Raw genomic sequence first — 24744 nt, forward strand, 5'->3', positions numbered from 1 at the left:
ATTATACATCAACACTGCAGGTTGGGGCTGAAAGAAACAAAAAAAAAAAAACAATAAATCAGATCTGTGATGTATTTTTTGTTTTAATCGAGCTTTTAAATCTCTAAACTCCCAAGAACACGTTAGTTTAAATACAGTGACGCACGAGACGCGGCGGGTGACCCGGACATCGCCACAATGAACTGAAGAGTTGACGGGGCTCAAGTGGAAACTGGTTTGGTACCTCGGGGGGAACGGGCACCCTCTGAAACCAAAAAGAAGAAGAAGAAAAGACTGAATTTTAAGGAGCACTTGATTTCAGAGTAAAGGAGAGACATCCACCTGCCTCTGAGCTTCAGGACACGTCATTCATAAACGTCCTTCTTGTCTGCGATGTACTGTACGATCTCCTCTGGAGTCATCAGCTTCTCTGCATCCACGTCTGGAATCTCAAAACCTGCAGCAGAAACACAAAAATCCTTAAAACACGATAAGAAGCTGAACTGAACTAAAACGTGTGCGTACAAGACGTTCATGAAAAACAAACTACTGGTACCTTCATACAAGTTGAGCCTAAATGAGTCCATGTCAAGATAAATGACATTTCTAGACTTGTTCACGCTGCTGTTGATCACAACATTAAAACTTGGATTGTGCAGTTCTAAGTAGAAGTACATAAACAACCTGTGGGTATCGTTTCGTGTCACATCTCTTCCTAAATGACTGACGTGGTGCTCCACACTGTGCACCCCTGAACTGTTCCCAGAGCGCACCCTGGCTCTTACCAAACTCATCTTCCATGGCCATTATGATCTCCACCTGGTCCAAACTGTCCAAACCCAAGTCTTTCATGAAGTGGGAAGACGTCTGCAGCTGGGGGACGCAAACGGAGCAGAGATTAAAACGCACTTCGAGACAGAAACAGATACTTTGCGTCCTGAATCGATAACAATTCAACAGCTTTTTTAAATCACCAAGTTTTTTTTTTTTTTACCTTTTCTGGGTTGACCTTGTCGTAGAGCTTCAGTACATACATGACGCGGTCTTTGATGCTTTCTAAAGTGAGGAGGGGCATGTCCCCATACTGCCGGCACAACACGCCCACCGAGGGGATCTAAACAGCACAAGGAAGAAGAGGAGACGAAGACAAAAATGTTTACGATCATTCAGCCTACTAACTTTTTTTTTGCTTGTTTGTTTTTGGGGGAGCAAAATGTTTCATGTAGCTGAAGAATGTAGAGTTACAAGAACTGTGAAACAAGAGGAGACGTGTGGGACTTCAGAGGTTCATAAACACAGCACGGGTTCACTGAATCGACAGCTTGTATCTGGTGTGGAATCATTTGCTTTAGGCTCCACGAACACAAACACTGCAACAAGACTGCTTTAAGTTTAACACAGCAAACTGACAAATGTTCAACTTTTCATTCATTCAAAGATTTGAGATTACTGCTTAAGATGTTGAGAGCATCGTCCATTAACTAAAGCAGGGAGGCACCCATTGCTCCGCTGATGATTGGAATTGACAGATGTTCACCAACGCTGAAAAACACAGGAGCGTCTCAGAAATGAGAATATTGAGAAAAAGTTACGTTTTCTTTGTCAGTCGCTTCAGAAAGTGAAACTCGTATATAGATTTATTACACATAGTGACATATTTCATGACTATTTCTTGTAATTTTGAGGTTATGGATTACAAATAAGAAATAAACAAAGTTCAGTGTCCTGTAAGACTCGTTTCCTTTTGGTACTTGAACATACCACTGCCACACTCTCAAAAATCCCAGGTTTGCTCCTGTCCTCAAACACACCACATAAATAGTGATGAACCCGTTGCAGGTGCAGAAAATTTAACTTAGTGAGAAATATGACAGTGCTTTTAAATTAGATATTTAAGAGACAAACAAACAAAAAAAATCGGTCACCTGGTGATGCTTGGAGGAAAGTAATAAAAATAAATTGTAAACATTTTAACAAACATACTTGGATGATTAGCTCAATCGCGTCTGCTGTTTGTTCCAGTTCTTAAAAATAAATTAGAATAGTTTATCACGATTATTACTTCACCAAACGTTTGTCTCATCTCGAAGAGTTTCAGGAGCGTCTCATGTTTACGTTAGTCACAACATGAAGAACCACGTGTCTTTATTAAAGTATCTCCAGTCTGTTACATGGACGCTTTAGCTGCCACTCAGTTTTACATTGTCTGCGATGCATTTACATTTTCCAACACATGTGGTCGCACAAAGTCAAAGTCAAAGTGCTCCTTCAGGCAGAGGAGCCAAGTACAACACTGAACTTTGCTAACCAGCTAGCTTTCTATGCTAACTCACGAGCCGAGTTAACGGGACAATAATTGGTGGCGTCATAAAAATAAGCCCTGACAACGCATTGTAAATTTAAAGACTGACTCCTACGACATGAATCATTCCCTTCAGTTGAATTAAACGCCCCGCACGGCTCTGTGGAGGTCTGTGAACCCGCGGCAGGCTCAAAGACATCGGGTAGGTCACAGATGCAAGCACCAGGCCAAGGCTGGTCGATAAGCCGGGGGACTCACCTGGCTCGGACCGAGACACCGCGTCCTCCGGCTGCCTGCGGCGAAGGACAGAGGTCGGTGGGTCGTGACTGAAGGTATAACGGCGGCTCTGACGGCTGAGTTACCGGAGCAAAGCCGCAGAGAGGGACGAGCGAGCGAGCGGACACACTGCACTAGGACACGGGCCGCCATGTTGGGGAGAATTGCTGGAGGATCGGCGGCAAGAAGAGCCGGAGTAATCGAGGGCAAAGGCTCCGCAGTGCGCATGCGTACAACACAGGAGCGAGTTTATTTTAGACTTTTATAAACTTGTTTGTGCTTTAAAATGCGTAATTAACTACACAAAACACGAATAAAATTATATATTTAAATGTTAAAATAATAAAAGATAAGCTGTGGAAGAGCAGAGAAGCAAATATTCAACCCAGGCAATACCAATCGAACCCAGAATGGAAATTTAAAACAGACTTTATGGGACAAATTAGGTTTTGTATTTTATAACACAAACTGTGCAAAACAGTGTGCTTTCTTTGTTTGTTTAACTATAAGCAAGTTTGCACTTATTAAAATAATCAATTTAAAAAAATAATTTCCCCAGAAATCCCAGTAAAGGTGCAAAAAAATAATAATAATAAATAAATAAATAAAAACCTGTATTATGACTTTTTATAACTGTTTATTGTTGTTGCTGTTGTCCATTGTTGTCATCTTTCTTTGTTGAAATCAGGTCTCTCTTGTAAATGAGTCCTCGAGGCTCATTGGGATTTACCTGTCTCAATAAAGGTTGATTGAAGTATGAAATCAAACACGAAAAGGTTATTTAGAACTACATTTGATAATGGTGCCAATTGAAAGAATTTGCTCCAGTAGTTCCAGCTAAGTTGACTGCAATTCTGAAATGTGGGTCCACATTCAATGTGAACAAAGCACTTGGATGAATCCGTGAAAAACCATGTGGACTTTTCAATCATAAAATGGACCTGGGCTGTAGTTTGTGTAGGTAAACAAATATGGTCAAATCAGAAAAGCAAAGGATCTCAGAGAAGACATAAAGAGGGATTCTAATGTAAATGCAAAAATAAAAAAGGTACTTTGTATAAAACAAGTGAGTGAGCTGGTAAAAAATAGTTAAGCTGTTTATACACAATCCCTGTTTTCTGTGTCTTCTTTTAAACTATATACAAGCACAAAATGACTGAGAGAAGGATTCTGTTTTCTAGTATTTTCAAAATGCATTTTGTAGATGCCATGGATTCACGTTCAATAAACTGTAAAACTGTTTTTAAAACTTTCTTGGAAAAAGTGTGTTTTCTCCTACAACTCAGCTCTTTCCTGAACGGTCTGTGTCTCAGAAGACAGTGCTCATGTGCACAAACTAAAAAAAACTTTTCACTGACAACTTAGAAAGAAGATTCTTTAAAATGTGATGATATTCTGTCCTTGTTTTGGATGCTTTACATATGTAATAAATCATATACCACTCTCTGCAAAGCTTTTCTTTCTGCACAGCTGCAGAAAGAAAAGCTTTGCAGAGAGTGGTGAAGGCTGCACAGAAATCTGTTGGAATCAGTCTCCCCACCATCACAGACATCTACACCTCCAGATGCAGGAAGAGGGCCACCTGCATCATGAAGGACCCCACCCACCCAGCACACACACTTTTTGCCCCACTCCCCTCAGGAAGGAGGTTAAGGAGCATTAAGTGTAGAACCACTAGACTGAGGAACAGCTTCTACCATGAGGCTGTTAGACTCATGAATCTCTAACTAGAATAATCACTGTGAAAAACCATATCATGTTGCTGCTGATCTGTTTCATGTTGCTGCTGATCTGTTTCATGTTGCTGCTGATCTGTTTCATGTTGCTGCTGATCTGTTTCAATGTTGATGTGTTCATGCGTGCACATCTGCTCACAGACTCATGTTCATGTTTGTGCTGATGTTCAATGTTTTATGTTATGAGTGCTTAGTGTATATTTAGTTGATGTTTTTCTTAGTTCATATCTTCAATCAATCAACCTTTATTTAGACAGGTAAATCCCATTGAGCCTCGAGGACTCATTTACAAGAGAGACCTGATTTCAACAAAGAAAGATGACAACAATGGACAACAGCAACAACAATAAGCAGTTATAAAAACTCATACTACAGTTTTTTTTTTTTTTTTTTTTTTAACAAGTAGGATGGCTAAAAGGAAAAAGGTAACAAAACAAAAAACAGCTAGATTCCAAGACAAATGTAGAAAACTAAAAACAGGAACATGTCTGCATTGGACCCTGCCAGGAGTCCAACAGATTCTTAAAGCCACTTAGAGAGGTCAAGGTCGAGAGCTTCAAATCTTTTTGTAAGATATTCCAGGAAACAGGAGCGGAGTAGGAGAATCTTAGATGTATCTTAGATGTTATTACTGTTTTTCTTAGACATTTTATTGTTGGATGTAACTGGGACCCCGTGTACATAATTTCGCTACACCACATGTACCACATGAGGTGTGAATGACAATAAAGAAACTCTGACTCTGACTCTCTGATATAATCTTGTAGATATGACTGATTTGTTGAAATTCAAGATTTTTTTCTCCTCACTTCTGCTCATCCCAAACAGTGTGTCTTTTAAAAGAGAATGTTTGCTTTCCAAATAAGTTTGACAAGAAAAAATGAGCTTTTACAGTCTGCTTTTGACATCATCCAGTCAGATTTATTCCGTCTCAAACTGGTATGCTGATAAAACCAAAAGGATGTTGTTAAACAGGAAGTTCAAAAAGCGTTCAATACAAAAACAACTGGACTTTGTAACAGAAGACGTTTCGCTCCAAACAGCAGAGTGAGAGATTCAGGTTATAAGGCTGAGTGAGATAAGACACATATGTAGATTTGGCAATTCACGCCTAAACACCTTAACAGTAGGGGCCCCTCAAAAGTCTTTGTTACTCTAATTCACAGACGAGGCCCCTCTGTTCCCATCAGGTGTGAAAACTGGCTGGGAATCACTTTCAAAAACATATAATGCAACTTTAAGACTGATTCCCAGCCAGTTTTCATACCTGATGGGAACAGAGGGGCCTCGTCTGAGTAACAAAGACTTTTTTGGGGGGCCCGTACTGTTAAGGTGTTTAGGTGTAAATTGCCAAATCTACATATGTGTGTGTCTTATCTCACTCATTCTTATAACCTGAATCTCTCACTCACTGCTGTTTGAATTGAGAAAGCTCCTCGAATGAGCAGCGAAATGTCTTGTTACAAATAAAGTCCAGTTGTTTTTGTATTGAACGCTTTTTGAATTCATCATGTCCTGGATGACTGAGAATCTTCACCAGCATAAACAGGAAGTTGGTACCGGCAGTCCTTCCTTCTATCTTTTATGAATGATGTTCCTATTGAGTTTGTTGATTCTTATAAATGCATGGGTATATTGGTCGATTTGCATCTCTCCTTTAAGCCTCATGTCGAAAACTTGGTAAAGAAATTGAAAGTAAAACTGGGTTTCTATTTCAGAAATAGATCCTGTCTAACTCTGAATGCAAGGAAGTGCCTTGTAACTGTGACTTTCCTTCCCTCCATTGACTACGGTGACATTATTTACATGAATGATCCTACAAGCACCCTGCAGATTTTGGATGCTGTCTATCACGGTGTGCTAAGATTCATAACTGTCTGTAACCATCGTACTCATCACTCTGTATTCACTAACTGGTCACCATTTACTACACAGAGACTCACTCACTGGTACATTTTCATCTTTAAATCACTTCTTGGTCTGTTGCCTTCATACATCTCCTCCTACATGTAACTGCATGAGTGCAGCTAAAGCATGCGCTCTCAGGACATTATTACCTGCAGCGTCTCCTGAGTGTGAACCAAACTTGGCAAAAGGGCCTTCTCCTGCTCCACTCCTGTAACCTGGAACACCTTGTAAAACAAAAGATCTGAAGTTGTCGACTTTGACCTCTCTAAAGGATTTTAAACAACTGTTAAGTTCATGGCAAAAAACAATGCAAATACGTTCCTGTTTTTAGTATTTTACATTGTTTTATAATGTAGCTGATTTTGTTTCATATTTTTATATAATTTCTTCTATTTGATTTTCAATATATACAGTGCCTTGCGAAAGTATTCGCCCCCCTTGAACTTTTCAACCTTTTGCCACATTTCAGGCTTCAAACATAAAGGTCCATCCATCCATCCATTTTCTTCCGCTTATCTGGGGTCGGGTCGCAGGGGTAGCAGCCTAAGTAGGGAGGCCCAGACTTCCCCCTCCCCAGCCACTTGGTCCAGCTCCTCCGGGGGAATCCCGAGGCGTTCCCAGGCCAGCCGAGAAACATAGTCCCTCCAGCGTGTCCTGGGTCTTCCTCTGGGTCTCCTCCCGGTGGGACGTGTCCGGAACACCTCACCAGGGCGGCAGCCAGGAGGCTTCCTAACCAGATGCCTGAGCCACCTCAACTGGCTCCTCTCGATGTGGAGAAGCAGCGGCTCTACTCTGAGTCTCTCCCGGATGATCGAGCTTCTCACCCTATCTCTAAGGTAGAGCCCAGACACCCTGCGGAGAAAACTCATTTTGACCGCTTGTATCCGAGATCTCATTCTTTCGGTCACAACCCAAAGCTCATGACCATAGATGAGGGTAGGAACGTAGATCGATCGGTAAATTGAGAGCTTCGCCTTTTGACTCAGCTCTCTCTTCACCATGACTGACCTGTACAGCGCCCGCTTCACTGCAGACACCGCACCCATCCGCAAACATAAAGATATAAAATTTTATTTTTCTTATGAAGAATCAACAACAAGTGGGACACAATCGTGAAGTGGAATGAAATTTATTGGATGTGTCAAACTTTTTTAACAAATAAAAAACTGAAAAGTGGGGCGTGCAATATTATTCGGCCCCTTTACTTTCAGTGCAGCAAACTCACTCCAGAAGTTCAGTGAGGATCTATGAATGATCCAATGTTGTCCCAAATGACTGATGATGATAAATAGAATCCACCTGTGTGTAATCAAGTCTCCGTATAAATGCACCTGCTCTGTGATGATCTCAGGGTTCTGTTCAAAGCGCAGAGAGCATCATGAAGACCAAGGAACACACCAGGCAGGTCCGAGATACTGTTGTGGAGAACTTTAAAGCCGGATTTGGATACAAAAAGATTCCCCAAGCTTTAAACATCTCAAGGAGCACTGTGCAAGCAATCATATTGAAATGGAAGGAGTATCAGACCACTGCAAATCTACCAAGACCCGGCCGTCCCTCTAAACTTTCATCTGGAACAAGGAGAAGACTGATCAGAGATGCAGCCAAGAGGCCCATGATCACTCTGGATGAACTGCAGAGATCTACAGCTGAGGTGGGAGAGTCTGTCCATAGGACAACAATCAGTCGTACACTGCACAAATCTGGCCTTTATGGAAGAGTGGCAAGAAGAAAGCCATTTCTCAAAGATATCCATAAAAAGTGTTGTTTAAAGTTTGTCACAAGCACCTGGGAGACACACCAAACATGTGGAAGAAGGTGCTCTGGTCACATGAAACCAAAATCCAACTGTTTGGCCACAATGCAAAACGATATGTTTGGTGTAAAAGCAACACAGCTGAACGCACCATCCCCACTGTCAAACATGGTGGTGGCAGCATCATGGTTTGGGCCTGCTTTTCATAGCAGGGACAGGGAAGATGGTCAGAATTGATGGGAAGATGGATGGGGCCAAATACAGGACCATTCTGGAAGAAAACCTGTTTGAGTCTGCAAGAGACCTGAGACTGGGATGGAGATTTATCTTCCAACAAGACAATGATCCAAAACATAAAGCCAGATCTACAATGGAATGGTTCACAAATGAACGTATCCAGGTGTTGGAATGGCCAAGTCAAAGTCCAGACCTGAATCCAATCGAGAATCTGTGGAAAGAGCTGAAGACTGCTGTTCACAAACGCTCTCCATCCAACCTCACTGAGCTCGAGCTGTTTTGCAAAGAAGAATGGGCAGAATTTCAGTGTCTCCATGTGCAAAACTGATAGAGACAAACCCCAAGAGACTTGCAGCTGGACCTGCAGCAAAAGGCGGCGCTACAAAGTATTAACACAAGGGGGCCGAATAATATTGCACACCCCACTTTTCAGTTTTTTATTTGTTAAAGTTTGACACATCTAATAAATTTCATTCCACTTCACGATTGTGTCCCACTTGTTGTTGATTCTTCACAAAAAATTAAAATTTTATATCTTTATGTTTGAAGCCTAAAATGTGACAAAAGTTTGAAAAGTTCAAGGGGGCTGAATACTTTAGCAAGGCACTGTATGCTTTTATTATGATTTTCTACTGTTGTCTATACCTCATCTGTGTTCTTTGTTTAAAACAAGTCTCTCTTGCAAATGAGTCCTAGAGGCTCAATGAGACTAAGCTGTATAAATAAAGGTTGAATTGGACAACAACAAAAGGATAAATGGATGGGTATTCTTTGTACAAAATGCAGCAGGAAAAGTGTCACATTAGGGGTTTACTTAATTTTTAAAAAGTTATTTAGAAAAAAAGTACACTAAAGAAACTGTAGCTTAATACATCCATCCATCCATTATCTTTACCCGTTTATTCCATTTTGGGTCACGGGGGTCGCTGGTGCCCATGTCCAGCAATCACTGTGCGAGGGGCGGGGTACACCCTGGACAGGTCACAAGTCCATCACAGGGCCACATAGAGACAAACGAGACAAACAACCATTCACTTTCTCATTCACACCTAGGGACAATTTAGAGTTACCAATCAGCCTAACATGCATGTTTTTGGTCTGTGGGAGGAAACCGGAGTACCCGGAGAAAACCCACGCATGCACGGAGAGAACATGCAAACTCCAGCCAGAAAGGCCCCTGGACCGGGGTTTGAACCAGGGACCTGCTCGCTGAGAGGCAGCAGCTCTACCAGTTGCGCCACCATGCTGCTAGCTTAATACAATAAAGACTTAAATACAATAAAATCATGAACCCGCATATAAAATATGTAGACTGAATGTGAGTGAAATATGAAAAATGTGTTAACTTTAAAAATATACATATATATATTTTTTTTCTTTCTTTTTTTTTTTTCATTCATCCTTTATTTATACAAGTTAGTCTCATTGAGCCTCGAGGACTCATTTGCAAGAGAGACTTGTTTTAAACAAAGAACACAGAACAGGTACAGACAACAGGGACAAACATGTAAAAGGATTTAAAATGAAAAGTAAACAGAAGAAATTATATAAAAAATGAAAAAAAAAAACATTACAAAGCAATGTAAAAAAAATAATAATAATATAAGGCATATATTGAAGTATTGAAAGCAATGAAAGAAATCAAAAAAGTAAAAAAAAATGTTTGAACTTCAAAATTAGAATAAATCTTGTTTTTGTTGTTTGTTTTCTGAATATTTGTTAATCAAAGTGATTGCACATATTTCGTAATTTTTTTTTATTGGCTTTTTATTTTACATCATGTATGAAGAATTTTGCCTGGATAATTAACAAATTAATGAGCAATTCATTTTAATTTCCTTTTTTTTTACTTTGCTGTTGAGATATTTTTTAATCTTTCGGTACTTTTCGTCCCCCACACTTTCCGGATTGTGGTCGAAACGTTTCTCACTTTAAGAAACTGGTCCAGCTGACATGATTTAACCCTTTTTGTTGTTGACAACTGGATGATTGTTTTTTGTAAAAAAAAAGCATTGACGTCATATCCGCTCCTGCGCAGAAGACAGGAAGTAGCTCCGCTAAACGCTTCATATGTTATTGTCAAATAATTACGGCTAAATCGACTTGACAAGCATGGAGCTGTCTGAAATCTTGTACAACAAAGCGGAGTACATAGAGACGGTAACATTTGCGGTTTATAAATATTCTTTTGGCTGAAATAACTTGTTTTTTTATAACTCGCAGCTGAAGAAGAAGGGCGTTGGACTTTCATTGAAACCATTAAAATGGACAATAAAATAAAAAACACGCAGTTATCTAAATGGTAACTGGTGCTGTCATGTTCTTACAGGCATCTGGGAACAAGGTGAGCAGGCAGTCGGTGCTGTGTGGGAGTCAAAACATCGTTCTTAATGGCAAAGTAAGAAAACAGCTGAATGGTTTATTAAATAATAATCCACGGCCTTGTTCCTGATTCCTGTGTTTTCTCCTTCAGACTATTGTTATGAATGATTGCATCATCAGGGGAGACCTGGCCAACGTCAGAGTGGGGAGACACTGTGTTGTGAAAAGCCGGAGTGTAATTAGACCACCTTTCAAAAAATTTAGCAAAGGGTAAAGTATTTATATTTAATTTACATTACACTCTTTATGTTTAGGCCAGGATCACTCTGAGGAACTAGTCCTTGCTTTCAAACTGGTTGGTGATGCATTCAATGAGCAAAATTCTTGTTTAATACAAAAGTCCCCGATCTGCAACTACGTCAGTTTGTTTTCATCCAGTTGAATCCTTGCTGTATTTATCGTGTGAAATAAATACAAGCTGTATTTTTCTATTTTCTGTGTTTGTTTCCTTCAGAGTGGCGTTTTTCCCGCTGCACATCGGAGACCACGTCTTTATCGAGGAGGACTGCGTGGTGAACGCAGCTCAGATCGGTTCCTACGTCCACATTGGCAAAAACTGTGTGATAGTGAGTGAAATACAACATAATGTAACATTCTTCCTTCTCTGGGAAATCTGCTTCAAAGCATGTGCTGAAAACGTTCACAAAGAAGTTTGTGAGTCGTCAAAAGCAGCGTCTGAACTCATCCCCAGCAGCGGGGAGCAGCTTCAGAAAGGATCTTTAGTCACATGTCGTCTGTTGAAACACACTGTGGAGCGTACAGTCATTACATTTTTGGCATTTACTGAAAGTTTAGGTCAAATGGTTTTTTATATATTTTCAAGAGTTAAAAAAAAACTGAGTCGAGTGCAAGAAAGGGAGCACATGTTATTAATCAAAATCGGCAAATAAAATGTTGCAGTCATAAAATAATCTCTGCAGTTTTTCACCCTCTGTTGGATTTTTACCAACCTGTTTTTTTTTTTTTTAAGTAAATAAAGAATAATGTAAGATGTTGTTAAACTTTTATTTTATGACCTTGTTAGGACCAGAATCTTTTTTTTTTGTTTTATATTCTTATGTAAAATAGGTTGTGTTTTATTTGGAGCATGACTGCAGACAGTGGTAAAAACCGATGGGTTAAAATATGTAAAATAGATTTTTGCTTAAATTTGACTTTTTTTTTTTATATAAATACAATCTGATTTTTTTTTTTTTTTTTTTAGGTTTGTGTAAAATAAATAATCTGACTCAATCATTTGATTCAGACAAGTTTCACTCAGACATTAAGAACAAATTTCGCCTGATTTAAACGATGCTTCCAGAGTCCGTGAACGCTCTGGATCCTGCAGACGCGTGATTTGATTTGGTGTTTGACACGCAGGGTCGTCGGTGTGTGCTGAAGGAGTGCTGCAAGATCCTAGACAACACCGTGCTCCCACCTGAGACGGTGGTGCCGCCTTTCACCGTCTTCTCCGGGTGTCCAGGTCAGCAGGACGCTCGCACCGAACAAGTGAGCGCTTCTTCCGTTCTGGGTCGTTTTTAACGTTGGTCTCGTTTTGTCAGGTCTGTTTTCAGGAGAGCTCCCCGAGTGCACGCAGGACCTGATGATCGACGTAACCAAGAGCTACTACCAGAAGTTCCTGCCCCTCAGTCAGATCTGAGTCCAACTCCTCCGTCTACTGTAATGAACTCACGAGAGGTCGCATCGAGACAAACGTTCAGCTTTAGCTAAACAAGGACAAAAGATAGAAAGTGAAACGTTTCAAATCTAAAATATTTTTTAAACATTTGTCATCCCGGCATATTTAAGTGTACGTCAGATAAAACAGCTGAAATGTTTTTTATGAAGTTTCCCCACCAAAAGCTGAAGGAACTCTTTATTTCTGCTTAGTTTATGATGTTTGACTTCAGTTCCAGGTGAAGATGAAGAGGTGGAGCAAGAAAAGGACCAAAAGCGGAGCGAGGATTTCTTCAGCGGCGTCATCTGTAGATGTTCTCCACCCGGTGAAGAATAAAATTGTGTAGCTGGACATTAGACACGTTTTAGCTTTTCTCTCCAACCATCTTTTATGAATTATAAAAGTACTGAGTTTGTTTTGGAGCTTCAGTTAACGTGATGACTTGTTGCAGCGCGTCGCTCCGAGTGCACAGCTGCTGACGATACGGAAAGATTTAAACCTGTTAATAAACTAAAATGGATCGAAGTGCGTCTCCAAGACATTACTCACAAAGAGCTCTGTTGATGAAGCGTAGCGTCGCATGCATTTTACCAAGTAATCTCTTCTTCGTGGTGCTGTACCTTCAATGCATCTGTTGCAATGAGCAAAATAACTGCACGGCAGTGAATCAAACGCCAGAGCTCAAGTGGAGAAAATATTGTTGGTGCAAGATTTAGAACATTCAGGGTAATTAGTTTTACACATTCTAATTCAAATGGATTTATTTAATTGTTTAACCCAAAATAACTTTAATCATAGTGGTCAAATGTCCCTGAGGAGTTAATTGACACGGATTTAAACCTGTTAATTTATTACATGCTCTAATGGTCAATACATGTTAGTTTCACTTCAGATTTTCTGTAATTTAGTGACATTTTTGAGCCACTTTTCAAATGTCTGAGTACAAACACTTCTTGTAAATTGACTTAATATTTATTGTGCTTTAACAAAAACATGTTTGCATATTGGTCAGTTTCATTAGCTCAAGGCTTCAATTTATTTTTAGAGAAATTAAGAGAGAAAATTTGGAATGTGGAGATAAAATTATAGTTCCATACTCTTTATCAAACTCACCCAGATATGGAAAATGTTAAAAACACATTTCTAATTTAAAAACTGCTTTTAATGATCTTCTTGCAAACTATTATAAAATAATTAGACTGAACCCAGTGACTTCCAACTCAAGGTTTTATTTATTTTACAATGTGAACCACATATATTATACCAACAATCATCTGTTAAGGTTATAATTAGCCATTTATGGTTTTGTTTGACAAAGGATCAGTTGGCTCCAGAGACGTGTGGCATGAGTCGGCCTTTTTGAAATCATATAGACGAACACTCTGACTGGCTAAGGGATGGAAAAACTAAACAAAAAGTGCCACCTTCTCTGTGACCACACTAACCAGTTTGGGGCACTGGCTGCAGACAGGACAGGAGTTTGGACCAGTCATGTGTGACTGCTCAAACTTCTTTCTATATGCGGTCAGAACGTGACCTCGCTGTAAACGACAACAGAGCGGTCACCGCTTCCATTTTGTTGAGCAAAAACACTTTACTGAATTATAAAAAGCGTCTTACTAATCCACTGGCTTCCTTTCGTTTTCCTGTGAAGTATTTTGTAATGAGTACACAGTAAAATCTGGCTTGAAATGCAACATTTTTCATAGTAATCCAGAAACATGAAATAATTCTTACACATCTTTCATTTTGCCGCGAACGTTAATCTGGACTTATTCTGTTGGTTCTGAAGCTTCAGGTGCACAACTACCAGTACTTTTTGATTTACTGACAAATCTCTACGTTTGTGTACAAGTATAAAAGCTTAAAATGCAAAGTATGAAATTAGTGACCAAACTGTAACAGCGGAGTAAAGCTGACAGGCTTTATACAACTTGATACAAACTTTTGAGGCCAAAAAAAAATGTTTAGTGGCACAAACAGATCAACAAATGGGGAATAATAATAAACATTTATAAATCAAAAGTCTGATTCAATGGCTTCAACAGAAAACTTCCTACTGCAGGTGGGATTATTAAATTTATTATCTAAACTCGAAGATTTAAAATCTTTTACCATCAAGTGTTCAAACAAGTTCCAGTTTAGCTCTGATCTTTTGGAGCCCCACAAAATTAAATAAAAACTAATCAGTTCAAGTACTTTGTGCCTAAATTTACAGACTCATGTGGCAGTGAGCTTTGTCTCCAACAACTTATAAATTAAATTACTTCCCCAAATTCATCAATCTACACCAAAAAAATGAAAGCTTCCTAAGTTTTTTCTTTTTCTTTTAATGCACACGTCCCTTTAAGATTATCTTCTGTTTGGTCTTAACACATGCCCATATAACTTTTTTTAATTTACAACTTCCTTGGAGCACCGATCATTTCCCAATAAATTAAATCTTTTGTCAAATAAAATTAAGGACTCTGAATTTAAATGGAGCACTGAACAGAAAACGCTCCACAGCGGTGAACAAATACTGTTGAAGAGGTTGCTGAGAGGGGTCGTCTTTTTTTAAAAGCACCTAAACACAAGCGGGCCTGGACGAGCTGAATACGATGGAAGAGTCGATTTGTTTACACGAGTTAAAGGTGGAAGCTAAGTGCAAAAAAAAATAAAATAAAAATACTTATTGCAACTCATCAGAATCATCGCACGAGCATATAAAAACAGAAGCTGCTTTCGTGAGAAGACGCAGGGAGGGGAGGGCATCAGTCAGCACGTGGCCCGTTTGAGCAGATGTACACACAAAAACTTCCTGTTGTCTTGAAACAAAAACAAAAAATGCAAAGTGAAAAATCCTTGTGGAGCTAGAGCTGCTGCAAACAGCCTGCCTACAAGTTTAACACTGGTGGATGAGTTGGAGAACGTCTGAAGCCGAGCAGTGAGCAGAGAATCTGGCCTGAACGTCCAAACATTAAGAAGCTGTTCCTGGTGGTTCAGCGCCCCCCGCCCCCAGCAGACAGATATGTAGCTGGTTAGCTGGGTGACACCACACCAGGTGAACCAGCTCCACCTTCAAGAGCTGTGATGATGATGTAACAGAAAACAAAGCTGGTTTGCTTGATGAAGGGCCGAGCCTTTGACAAAGTTAGGTCCAACAAACAAAAGTCCATCTGCTGAGGGAAGCTGTTTGATCATGGCCCTCACTTCCTTATTAAGGTGATGGGTGAGGATGAGTGACGGTAAGGGAGAGGAAGGGCACCGATGTGTCAGGGTGCTCTTCCACCTCCTGAAAAGTGTTCGATCCAAGAACTGATTAGAGACCTCTTCATCGTCTCCTTCATAGGCCAGAAAAGCGTGAAGTTGACTTTCATCTAGCTCTCTCTCACACACGCGCGCGCACGCAAACACACACTTCTGATTGTAGATCAGTGATTTGTACGTATAGTGTTAAAGGAGACAAAGATAGCATCCATGAGAGCCGTGACACTTCGACTACAGCCCGTGCGCCTGATGGTCTGTAGGTGCATCGACGCATCAGTACTTCCACCCGTCGCCCTCCTCCCACCTTCACATCAGATCATCCTGTTGCGTTTGTGCGTGGGGGAGTCCGTGATGACATCAGTACATTGGGTGGAATTTCGTTTCCTGGTCCCTCCCCCTCCAGCGGAGGCAGAGCCCGTGGGGTCCAGATGTCGCGCCATCTCCTCGGAGATAAAAGTGTTCAGGTCGACATCTTGGAGCCCGTTACGCCTGCTGCGGCACACGGGTCCGGAGCCAGACGAACTACCTCCACCCGTGTTGCTGCTGCCGCTCCCGCTCACGTGCGTTGGAGAACTGGGAGCGCCGGAGCGCACACTGATACTCGCCATGGCGCCACTCAGACCTGAGGACAAACGAAGAGATGAGTTAAACACTTTACAAGAGAATATCACATGAATTTAAAAATTGTTTTGAATATTTTTTCTACGTATAACGAGAAGCAGTAAATCTGTAGACGAGACCTGTTCCAGTTTAGTATTTAAACATTTTAGTATTTAAATATCGTGCCATTTTTATTAGTGCAGACAATCCAGTGTTTCCCCTACCATTATACAGGCGGGGTGCCCCACCCGTCAACAGAACTGAGCACCCCGCCTACCAAACTTAACTTGCCCCTCCCACACCCACCCAGCACTGACATATAGCGGCACAAAATACAGGCTCTCTAGCTAAAAAGCCCAAGGCAGCACTCACATTGCCTCTTCCCTCATGTTGAACGCCCCCTGCCCCCGCTCAAAAACTGTTAGTACAAGCTGCGCTCAGACATGTCTCCCCCCCACCCCCACCCCAATCAGCAAAAATCATGGATGAGATGAGCGCCCAGCCATGGCAAGCTAACTAGGGGAAACACTGCAATCTAGTTATTATTTTTAAGACATGAACACACAGAACTAAATACACAAAAAATTCAGCATGTATTCTCAACCAGTTTTATTATAAACAAACATATGCTCCATCTTAACAGTAGAAGAGCCTGAGTGTATTATAATGAAGCTAACACACAGTCAAACACTAGCTCCCCAAAACAAAGCGACTTTTACAGTGAAAGCACACACACGCAAAAAAATATATATATTGTGGCACTTTTCAAAGCTCATCTTGGGCCTCCAAGATGGCTGTGCTCAGCCGAGCTGCAGCTTCACAGGCTCCCGGTGAACTTGATCTTTTTATGTTCCTATTGCCTTTGGTTTAACTTTTTGTTTGTTGCCTACAATGTACATCCACGGTACGGGTATGACTGCGACACACTCGTCAAGTTTTGTGTGTTGCTGCCTTGCCATCGTGGTTCAGTCCTTCCAGCCTCGGGCTCAGGCCTGCCATGGCGGCCGTCTCCATGATCCTCCATCTGACTGCACGGACCAAACTCTACGGACACGTTCAGTTCTGCAGGGAAACCTTGGATGTTCTCCATCTGCTGGACCAAGTTCTTGAGGACAGTCTGGGAGGCAGCTGCTGTGGTCATTAGTACCATCAAGCTGCTGACGGGACCTGATAACAAGATCACACCGCTACTGAACCGCACTGCTAACAGTACATGGTGCCAATGAGACTATGGTACAAGAACCCTCACTGCTAGGGCTGGGAGATATGGACCAAAATTAATATTCACGTTTTTAAGATGAATGGCGATATATGATATACATCTCGATATTTTTCTTTCCATAAAGTAACAACAAAAATATATTTGGGTCACAGCTTAGTCCCAGTTGTCACACAGGCACCTTTACTAACAAACAGCTGTAACTGTACAAAATAAATGTCTAAAAAATATTTTTTTTCCTACATAACAAAACCAAAAACACAGCTGTGCACTTAAAATTTAAACAGAAAACATACAGAGCAAACATAACAAAAGGCTGACTTGTTCTTTAAAACATCCAATTTTAATGAAATATATTCATTCAACCTTCATTAACAAAGCTGTTAGAAAGCCCACATTGTTGTGTAATGGCTTGTTTACTGAGCTTTGTTCTGTTTGGTTAGGACTCGTTTCTTTCTGAATTTCATGGTTCCTATGCTCCCGACACGGACGGAGCCTTGCCGTTTGAGCTCGTTTGCGCTTTACTGGTTTGCTGTGTGTAAATACCAGAAGAAACGCAGCAAATAAATCACCCTAAAGCCCCCAGTATACTGCCACGTACATCCATACGCAGAGGTACGCACGTACGTATGCGGAGGTACGCACGTACGTATGCGGAGGTACGAGCGTATCCCCCAGGGCATGTCCGTGCAAAGCTCAAATTTTTACGACCACATACGAGTATGCGGTGTTGCACAATAAACTGCCCAGCGAGGGACTGTTTTGTATGCGACACCAATGTATTAAATTTCCCTTCTTCATCCCTGATCTGGCCTTTTCTTTTGTTTTTTTTGCCAAGAGGCAGTGATCTCTTCCTCCTCTGTTGATGCCATGACTGAAATGGTGAGAAATGGAGGAATTTGTCACGAGCGAATTAAACTCGGGTCCAGCATGGCTGCGGGAGGGTCTGGAAATTTCCTGGTGGGCTGTTCTGATGTGTGGGCTGTAGAGCCAGCGCGCTCTGTTTTTTTTATTTTATTTTTTAGATCTTTTTATTAACAACATATAAACACAGAACACCGCTGCGGCTGCCAGCGCTCGCTTTTTTTCTTTTTCCGACCTGTCAATCAATCCAGTAGGCTTGTCAGCAAATGACCAATCGGTGACCTAAATTTGTCCCGAAGGTAAACATCCCTTGTCTGTGAAGCTGCTCTGCAGCTGCTCAGGGTGTACGCTGGAGTACGAAGTCTGAACCCTCGGCGTACAGTACACGTGTACGTACGCGTGAACGGACGTACACGGCAGTATACTGGAGGCTTAAGCTGGATATTTGTCTCTGTGTTTGTTAATGAGAAGACTACTTCACACCTTGCCACTCTAAACCAATTAATTTCCTGGAGAACACCAAACTCTCCTTTGTAGCAGCTGTTGTGGTTACCCAATCTGTTGCAGAAGCACCATCCGTAGTGACAGCTCAGGGTCGTATAGGTGATGTAGCGCTGCTTCTCTTCACCACGAAGCGGCGCAGTTTCACCATGGAAATAATTATAATATTGGTTTATAATCATCGTGCTTAATTTCAATGGTAATTAAGAGTTGTGTAAATAAAAACAACCACTTTATGCTGGCTTTGATTAACTAATCATTTGATTGATTAATTATTAATTAATAATTTAGCGTCCGATATATTGTATATACTTTTTTTTTTGTGCCAGCCATCTAGTGGTGTTTTTTATTTATGCAACTCATTACCACCGAAATAAGGCAAGCACTTAAATTAGTGGTAATTTCTTATTGATTATAAACCAATATTATAATTTCCATGGTGAAACAGCGCCGCTTTGTGAATATTAAACCTCTGCTGACCAAAAGTAAGACTGACTCTTGGTTCTCTCTCTTTTTTTTTATTTTTTTTTTTTACAAGAAATGTCTGTCCAAACAGGTCTCACTTGCTAATGAGTCTCTGAGGCTCAATATGATTTATCTGTTTAAATAAAGGTTCAATGAAAAAAAAATCTATTAAAGCAAAACAATTTTTTATCTACAAATTATTAATTAATAATTAACCAAATCAATCAAATGATTACTTGATCAAAGCTAGCGTAAAGTGGTTGTTTTTATTTACACAACTCTTCATTACCACTGAAATAAAGCACGATGATTATAAACCAGTTCAAAAAGCATTTAATACAAAAACAACTGGACTTTATTTGTAACAAGACGTTTCGCACCTCATCCGAGGAGCTTTCTCAATTCAAACAGCAGAGTGAGAGATTCAGGTTATAAGGCCGAGTGAGATAAGACACACACACATATGTAGATTGGCAATTCACACCTAAACACCTTAACAGTAAGAGTCTTTTGTTACTCTAATTCACAGACGAGGCCCCTCTGTTCCCATCAAGTGTGAAAACTGGCTGGGAATCAGTCTTAAAGTTGCATTATATGTTTTTGAAAGTGGAAATCTGAGGCCTCCTCCTCTGTTAAGAGACAGCTTTTCTCTTTTTACATAAATTGCTTCCTTCACCACCATCCCCTCTCAAACCATCTGTGTTCTTGGTCCAAAATTTGCACATTTTGATCCTCAAAAGAGTGTCCCTTATCTGTGAGATGGAGGTGAACAGCTGAATCTTGTCCAGAGGAGGTGGCTCTCCTGTGTTGAGCCATGCGTCTGTGAAGGGGCTGTTTAGTTTCTCCAATGTAGAGGTCTGGACAGTCCTCGCTGCACTGGACTGCATACACTACACCACTCTGTTTGTGTATGGGTGGACCAGCCTCTGTCTGAGAGTCCTGCTGGGTTTGAAATGTACTGGGATGTTGTGTTTGTTGAAAATCCTTCTGAATTTCTCTGATACTCCAGCAACATAAGGGATGACAATGTTTTTCCGTCTGCTGTTCTCCTTTTTCTGTTTATTAGTGTGTTTTGTAGATTTCCTCGCTGACTTGACAAAAGCCCAGTTAGGATATCCACATGTTTGAAAAGCTTCTTGAATGTGTTTCTTTTCCTTTTCCTTCCCTTCTGTCTTTGTGGGGATGCGTTCGGCCCGATGCTGTAAAGTTCTGATGACAGAGAGTTTGTGTTCCAGTGGATGGTGGGAGTCAAACAGACGATACTAGTCTGATTCTGTTTGACTCCCATCAGATCTTCAAGTATAATTATAGCTCTATGTATATTATTTTATATTGATATAGTCTCATTTTATATCGCGTATGAAATTATCGATATATCGAGATATCACCCAGGCCTACTCACAGCTAACAGCATCAACTGGACCATGTTGCTAAGATAACCTCACTGTCATCAGAACCACTCTGCCTTAGCTGCTGTAGATTTATTCTTTTTCACTTTTGGTACCTTGTTTCTGTATTTTTGTTGCATGCTTTAAATAAATCCAAGTTTATGTTAGTTTTGGGGTTGGCGCCGAGCTCGACATCGCTCGCATCGGTGTGTAAAATATAGCCGAACAGAACCTGTGAGAAATGTGCTGCTGTTGTTCGGTGTATTGTTTTTGCACTATTAGTGACTAGCATATATCTTAGATCTTTTAATGTACCGTTGGGCATTCTTTAGCATATATCTCGTTTATATTTCTTAGATCCTTATTTACGGTTTCTTTTTACATTTTATATTTTTGCTATTGTTGGATGTAACTGGGACCCTGTTTACACAATTTCGTTCCACCTCATGTGCCACGTGCGATGCGAATGACAAAGAACCTTGAATCCTTGAAAAGAAAAATAAGAAATCAAACTCACACATCACCCCATTTGAAGACGACAAGAGGTACAACCACTTATTTCAGACAGCTTTTAACAGCGGACAAGCAAACCATCTAAATGTTGTGAAACTAAAATGTAAAGCAACTCAAAAAAAAAAAAAAAAAAGTTGTGAAAGTGTATCGGATAAGACAACAAAACACTGCAATAAAAAATAAAAAAAATCTCAAAGTTCTGTAACTATAGCCATTAAATTCCTACAGATGCCCAAATGCCTCAGCTACAAACAGCTGTTGTATGGATTTGTGCAGAGTGCTACAGAAATACAATCACTTTCATGATATTGGAGCTAAAATGCATCTATAAAACTAAATGAAAACATTTATTTTGTCCAATGTGATCAGACAATTACACAGTAAGAGTTAAAGTAATGCTGTTTCTCCATTGGCTGAAACTGACACGCCCAACCAAAACATAAACTTATCTCAGGGCTCCATGTGGCAGAGACGCAGACTGAAGCATGTACTTTCTGTCTGGCACAGAAACAGATACAGAGTCACCTGATCACACCACCTAGAGTTTAAATCTGACCTTCTGTGGTAGCTAAAAACAGAAACTTTAACTTCTTAGCAGATCTCACACACACTTAGGAACCTCAACAATAAACAGAAAATATCTGAGGCAGTAGTGGTTGAAAATTTCCATAAAGACCAGTAGTAACAACATTTTCTGTCCTACACTACACCTCCCACATATATCTGAAACAGATCCCCAGCACACTGTAGTGAGCCCAAATAAGGCTCAACTTTCCTTACCGTGCAGTGCTATGGCCTCCCTGAAGGGTTGAAGGTCTGTTTCCACAGATGAGCCAGTCTCAGCTGGGGAATTGGCCCGGCTGGGGGCCACCATGGCCAACCGAGAGCTGGTCCTGCTACTTCTGTGTGGTGGTGCTTTGCCGCACAGAAAGCTGATGAGATCCTCCCTACGGATGGTTCTTCTGCGCTTTTTCACCCAGGCAAGCATGTCCTGCAACCCAGCAAACATATTATCTACTGTTGTTCAAACATAACCTAACACGAAAGCATCTGTTCTCTACATGGTAAATATGTCAAGAAGGTGCCGAGGTGTATCAGAAAAAAACAAAATGGCTTTTACACTGAAAGCACAAAAAAATATTATGACACTTTTCAAAGCTCATCCAAAAGAAAAATAAGAAATCAAACTTGCACTGGCCAAGTCTGAGTTTCTAAGTTTTATTCAAGACATCAGGTCAAAGATAAATAAAAAAATTATATATGTCAAGATGTAAAGCAAAGCATCACCCGTTTGAAGAAGACAAGAGGTACAACAGCTCGTTTCAGACAGCTTTAAACAGAGGGCACGCAAACCATAAACGCAAAGCAACTCAAGGAACCAAAGTTGTGAAAGTGCATCAGATGATAAAAGACAACAACAAACAAATATGATAAGGACAGAGGTTTGCCACAAAAACCAAAACAAAACAAACAAAAAAAACGAGATCCACCTTGTTCCGACGTTGGTGACCTATCTGGATGCCTCGATCAAAACTTCTCTGATGGGCTTCCACACTCTCTGTAATGATAGAGGACAATATAAATTTTTTTTTTACTACCATGAACTGAGTGGTCAATGGTCTATTACAATGTGTAAAATGTTACATCAAATAATTCCCATTAACAAGATTTAGTTTTGACTCTGGGAGAGTTATTGTTAAAAACAACAACACAGCAACACACAACTATTGGCATTAGTTTATTTTTCCTCTAGTGCACAACCCTCATACCGAGGTAGGTACCGAACGACAACACTACAATGAAGCACAATTAGCAGCTCTCAGCTCTAGTATGTACCGGTAAAAATAAAAAAGAGGGACGTTTACCTTTGTAAAGGTTTGTCACAGCTGTAGCAGCGTTCTGAAATGGCACCCACAGTGACAGGCCCTGCTGGTGGCATACCCGGTCTGTGGGAGAGAAAACAAATATGTTCATTTACTACTCATTACCTAACACTGATCTGTTCAGACAGCAACCATATGATATTGAGACTAATGTGGCCAAAGCACAGCACAGGGGTTGAAGTGAATTTCCTTCTGGAACGCCATTTTGTCTCTGTTCTACAACTGCAGAGAGAGATAGCATAAAAATAACTGTCAGCAAGCACTAGATGGCCAACTTGGCTCTGCAGGAAAAAAAAAAGCACCGAACTTAACTGTCCTCTCAGCAGTAAAGTTAAGAGACAAATGTAAAAACAGCATGCAGCTCAAACGGGAATTCACATAGCATGACAGGAATAACATTATGGACGAGTAGAGACGCAAATAATTCTGCGAGCAATATATTATCCTCGCCATTTTGTGATTATAACGCTTGTAAAAAGTCACTCTTAGACGTTTATTATCGTCTGTATCGCTCGAGAGCCATTACTTTCGGACATTATAACTCTTTAAAACCCTCTTGAAACTTGGTGGTAAAACTGACAGCACAGGAGACACCGTCAGCTGGGAATGTAGCGTCGCTACGACTGTTGTTACCAACGCCATTTTGTAACTAGTTTGCTAAGATTACGCTAGCGCCGGTCCAACTTACCGTTAACAACTATGCGTTATAAAAGAAAAGGATTTACGGCGACTTGTTGAGATTTTATACGGTTACAGGCATTTATCTGTCGAAATAAGCGTGTAACATGGTTTTTTTTTCCCCCTCAAAGAATTACTGCCAAACCAGTTTAATCTATCAGAAAAAGTCACCTACGAACGGAACGTTCCAGGTGTTGTGGCGAAAAAAAGCAGCCCTGCTGTGGAAAGCGCTTTTCAAATCGATTTTATTCACAAATTAGGTAAAAGTCTAAAGTGACTATCAGGCTGGTGTTTTTCACTTTACTTAACAACACGTTTAGTCAGGTTTTTTTTTTTATGTATTTATTTTAATAAAGCCTCTTACGGTGCTTTTTACAACAGGGGTCTGTTTTTCGACACAACACTGGAACCGGCAAGCTAGCTGGCTAACAAGCTAACTAGCATTGAGTCGAAGCTGAATGTAAATTCACAGTATACTGTAGATACGTAGCCAGAATGCTAACAAACTAGCCAATGCCACAATGGTAAAATAATGTGTCACTGGACCAACGACCAAACAGAGCACTGTTTTCCACCTTTGTATAACTGTGCCACGGCTGTGGCGGAGTTCTGGAAAAGATGCCACAGCTTATCCTGATCGTTGTCGGGCTCCTCTTCGCCTGGCTCCATCTGCTCCGCTTCGGCCAAACACTGCCGCTCCCATTTTGAGAACCAGTGCTCCGGTCCGTGTTCCTGTATTTCCGACTCTCCGTCTTCCTTCTTATCCTCCATTTAATGCACCAAAACTCGAGGGAAAATAACTTCTAATATTTCAAATGTGTTTATATTGACATCTTGTGAAGAATTATACGTGTAAAGTCATAAATACTGTTAAATTTTCAGCTTTTTCTTCCTACGAATACTGCGTCGCAACCTCTCCCTACTGGCAGAGCAGATAAAGCTAGCGAAATATTTTGTCCTAGTTGCAGACGTCGGAATATATACAGGCAGACTATCGTGAACGTACCTAATCCCGCCCATCTCTACAGACGCCAACAGCAATTGGTCGCATTCCTTTGTGGGCGGGATTACATATTTATTTGGAGGATAATTGGCTTTTAGACCCGTCCATCTCAGCTCAGACAAAACGTGAAAATGAACCAACCCAA

The 24744-nt window shown here is 40.6% G+C and overlaps 3 protein-coding genes across 5 annotated transcripts; 1 reads left to right on the forward strand and 2 right to left on the reverse strand.

Annotated features, from left to right (window-relative positions):
* Nucleotides 1-2759, reverse strand: ndufab1b (NADH:ubiquinone oxidoreductase subunit AB1b). Of its 2 annotated transcripts, none has more exons than XM_037689518.1 (5): nucleotides 2540-2759; nucleotides 974-1093; nucleotides 765-852; nucleotides 326-436; nucleotides 1-244 (listed from the first exon to the last, which is right to left on the reverse strand). In XM_037689518.1, exons 1-4 carry the CDS (start codon nucleotides 2708-2710, stop codon nucleotides 345-347), a joined length of 471 nt encoding a protein of 156 aa, XP_037545446.1. In that variant the 5' UTR covers nucleotides 2711-2759; the 3' UTR covers nucleotides 1-244; nucleotides 326-344. The 2 variants fall into 2 exon arrangements, with proteins under 2 accessions (XP_037545446.1, XP_037545447.1); XM_037689519.1 differs by having other exon boundaries at nucleotides 322-436.
* A 7475-nt stretch (nucleotides 2760-10234) lies between these two features.
* dctn5 (dynactin 5) lies at nucleotides 10235-12761 on the forward strand. 2 transcript variants are annotated; one of them, XM_037689521.1, is made up of 7 exons: nucleotides 10235-10354; nucleotides 10524-10592; nucleotides 10668-10786; nucleotides 11031-11142; nucleotides 11939-12041; nucleotides 12121-12238; nucleotides 12469-12761. In XM_037689521.1, exons 1-6 carry the CDS (start codon nucleotides 10307-10309, stop codon nucleotides 12216-12218), a joined length of 549 nt encoding a protein of 182 aa, XP_037545449.1. In that variant the 5' UTR covers nucleotides 10235-10306; the 3' UTR covers nucleotides 12219-12238; nucleotides 12469-12761. The 2 variants fall into 2 exon arrangements, with proteins under 2 accessions (XP_037545449.1, XP_037545448.1); XM_037689520.1 differs by having other exon boundaries at nucleotides 12121-12761.
* Nucleotides 12762-13454: 693 nt separating this feature from the next.
* On the reverse strand, nucleotides 13455-24560 carry c15h16orf72 (chromosome 15 C16orf72 homolog). Its single transcript, XM_037688905.1, has 5 exons — nucleotides 24172-24560; nucleotides 22901-22981; nucleotides 22526-22593; nucleotides 21816-22026; nucleotides 13455-16107 (listed from the first exon to the last, which is right to left on the reverse strand). Exons 1-5 carry the CDS (start codon nucleotides 24365-24367, stop codon nucleotides 15797-15799), a joined length of 867 nt encoding a protein of 288 aa, XP_037544833.1. The 5' UTR covers nucleotides 24368-24560; the 3' UTR covers nucleotides 13455-15796.
* Nucleotides 24561-24744: the final 184 nt, after the last annotated feature.

This window comes from Nematolebias whitei, chromosome 15 (assembly GCF_014905685.2).
Source record: "Nematolebias whitei isolate Nwh7 chromosome 15, NemWhi1, whole genome shotgun sequence".
In the NCBI taxonomy this organism is placed as follows: Eukaryota; Metazoa; Chordata; class Actinopteri; order Cyprinodontiformes; family Rivulidae; genus Nematolebias; species Nematolebias whitei.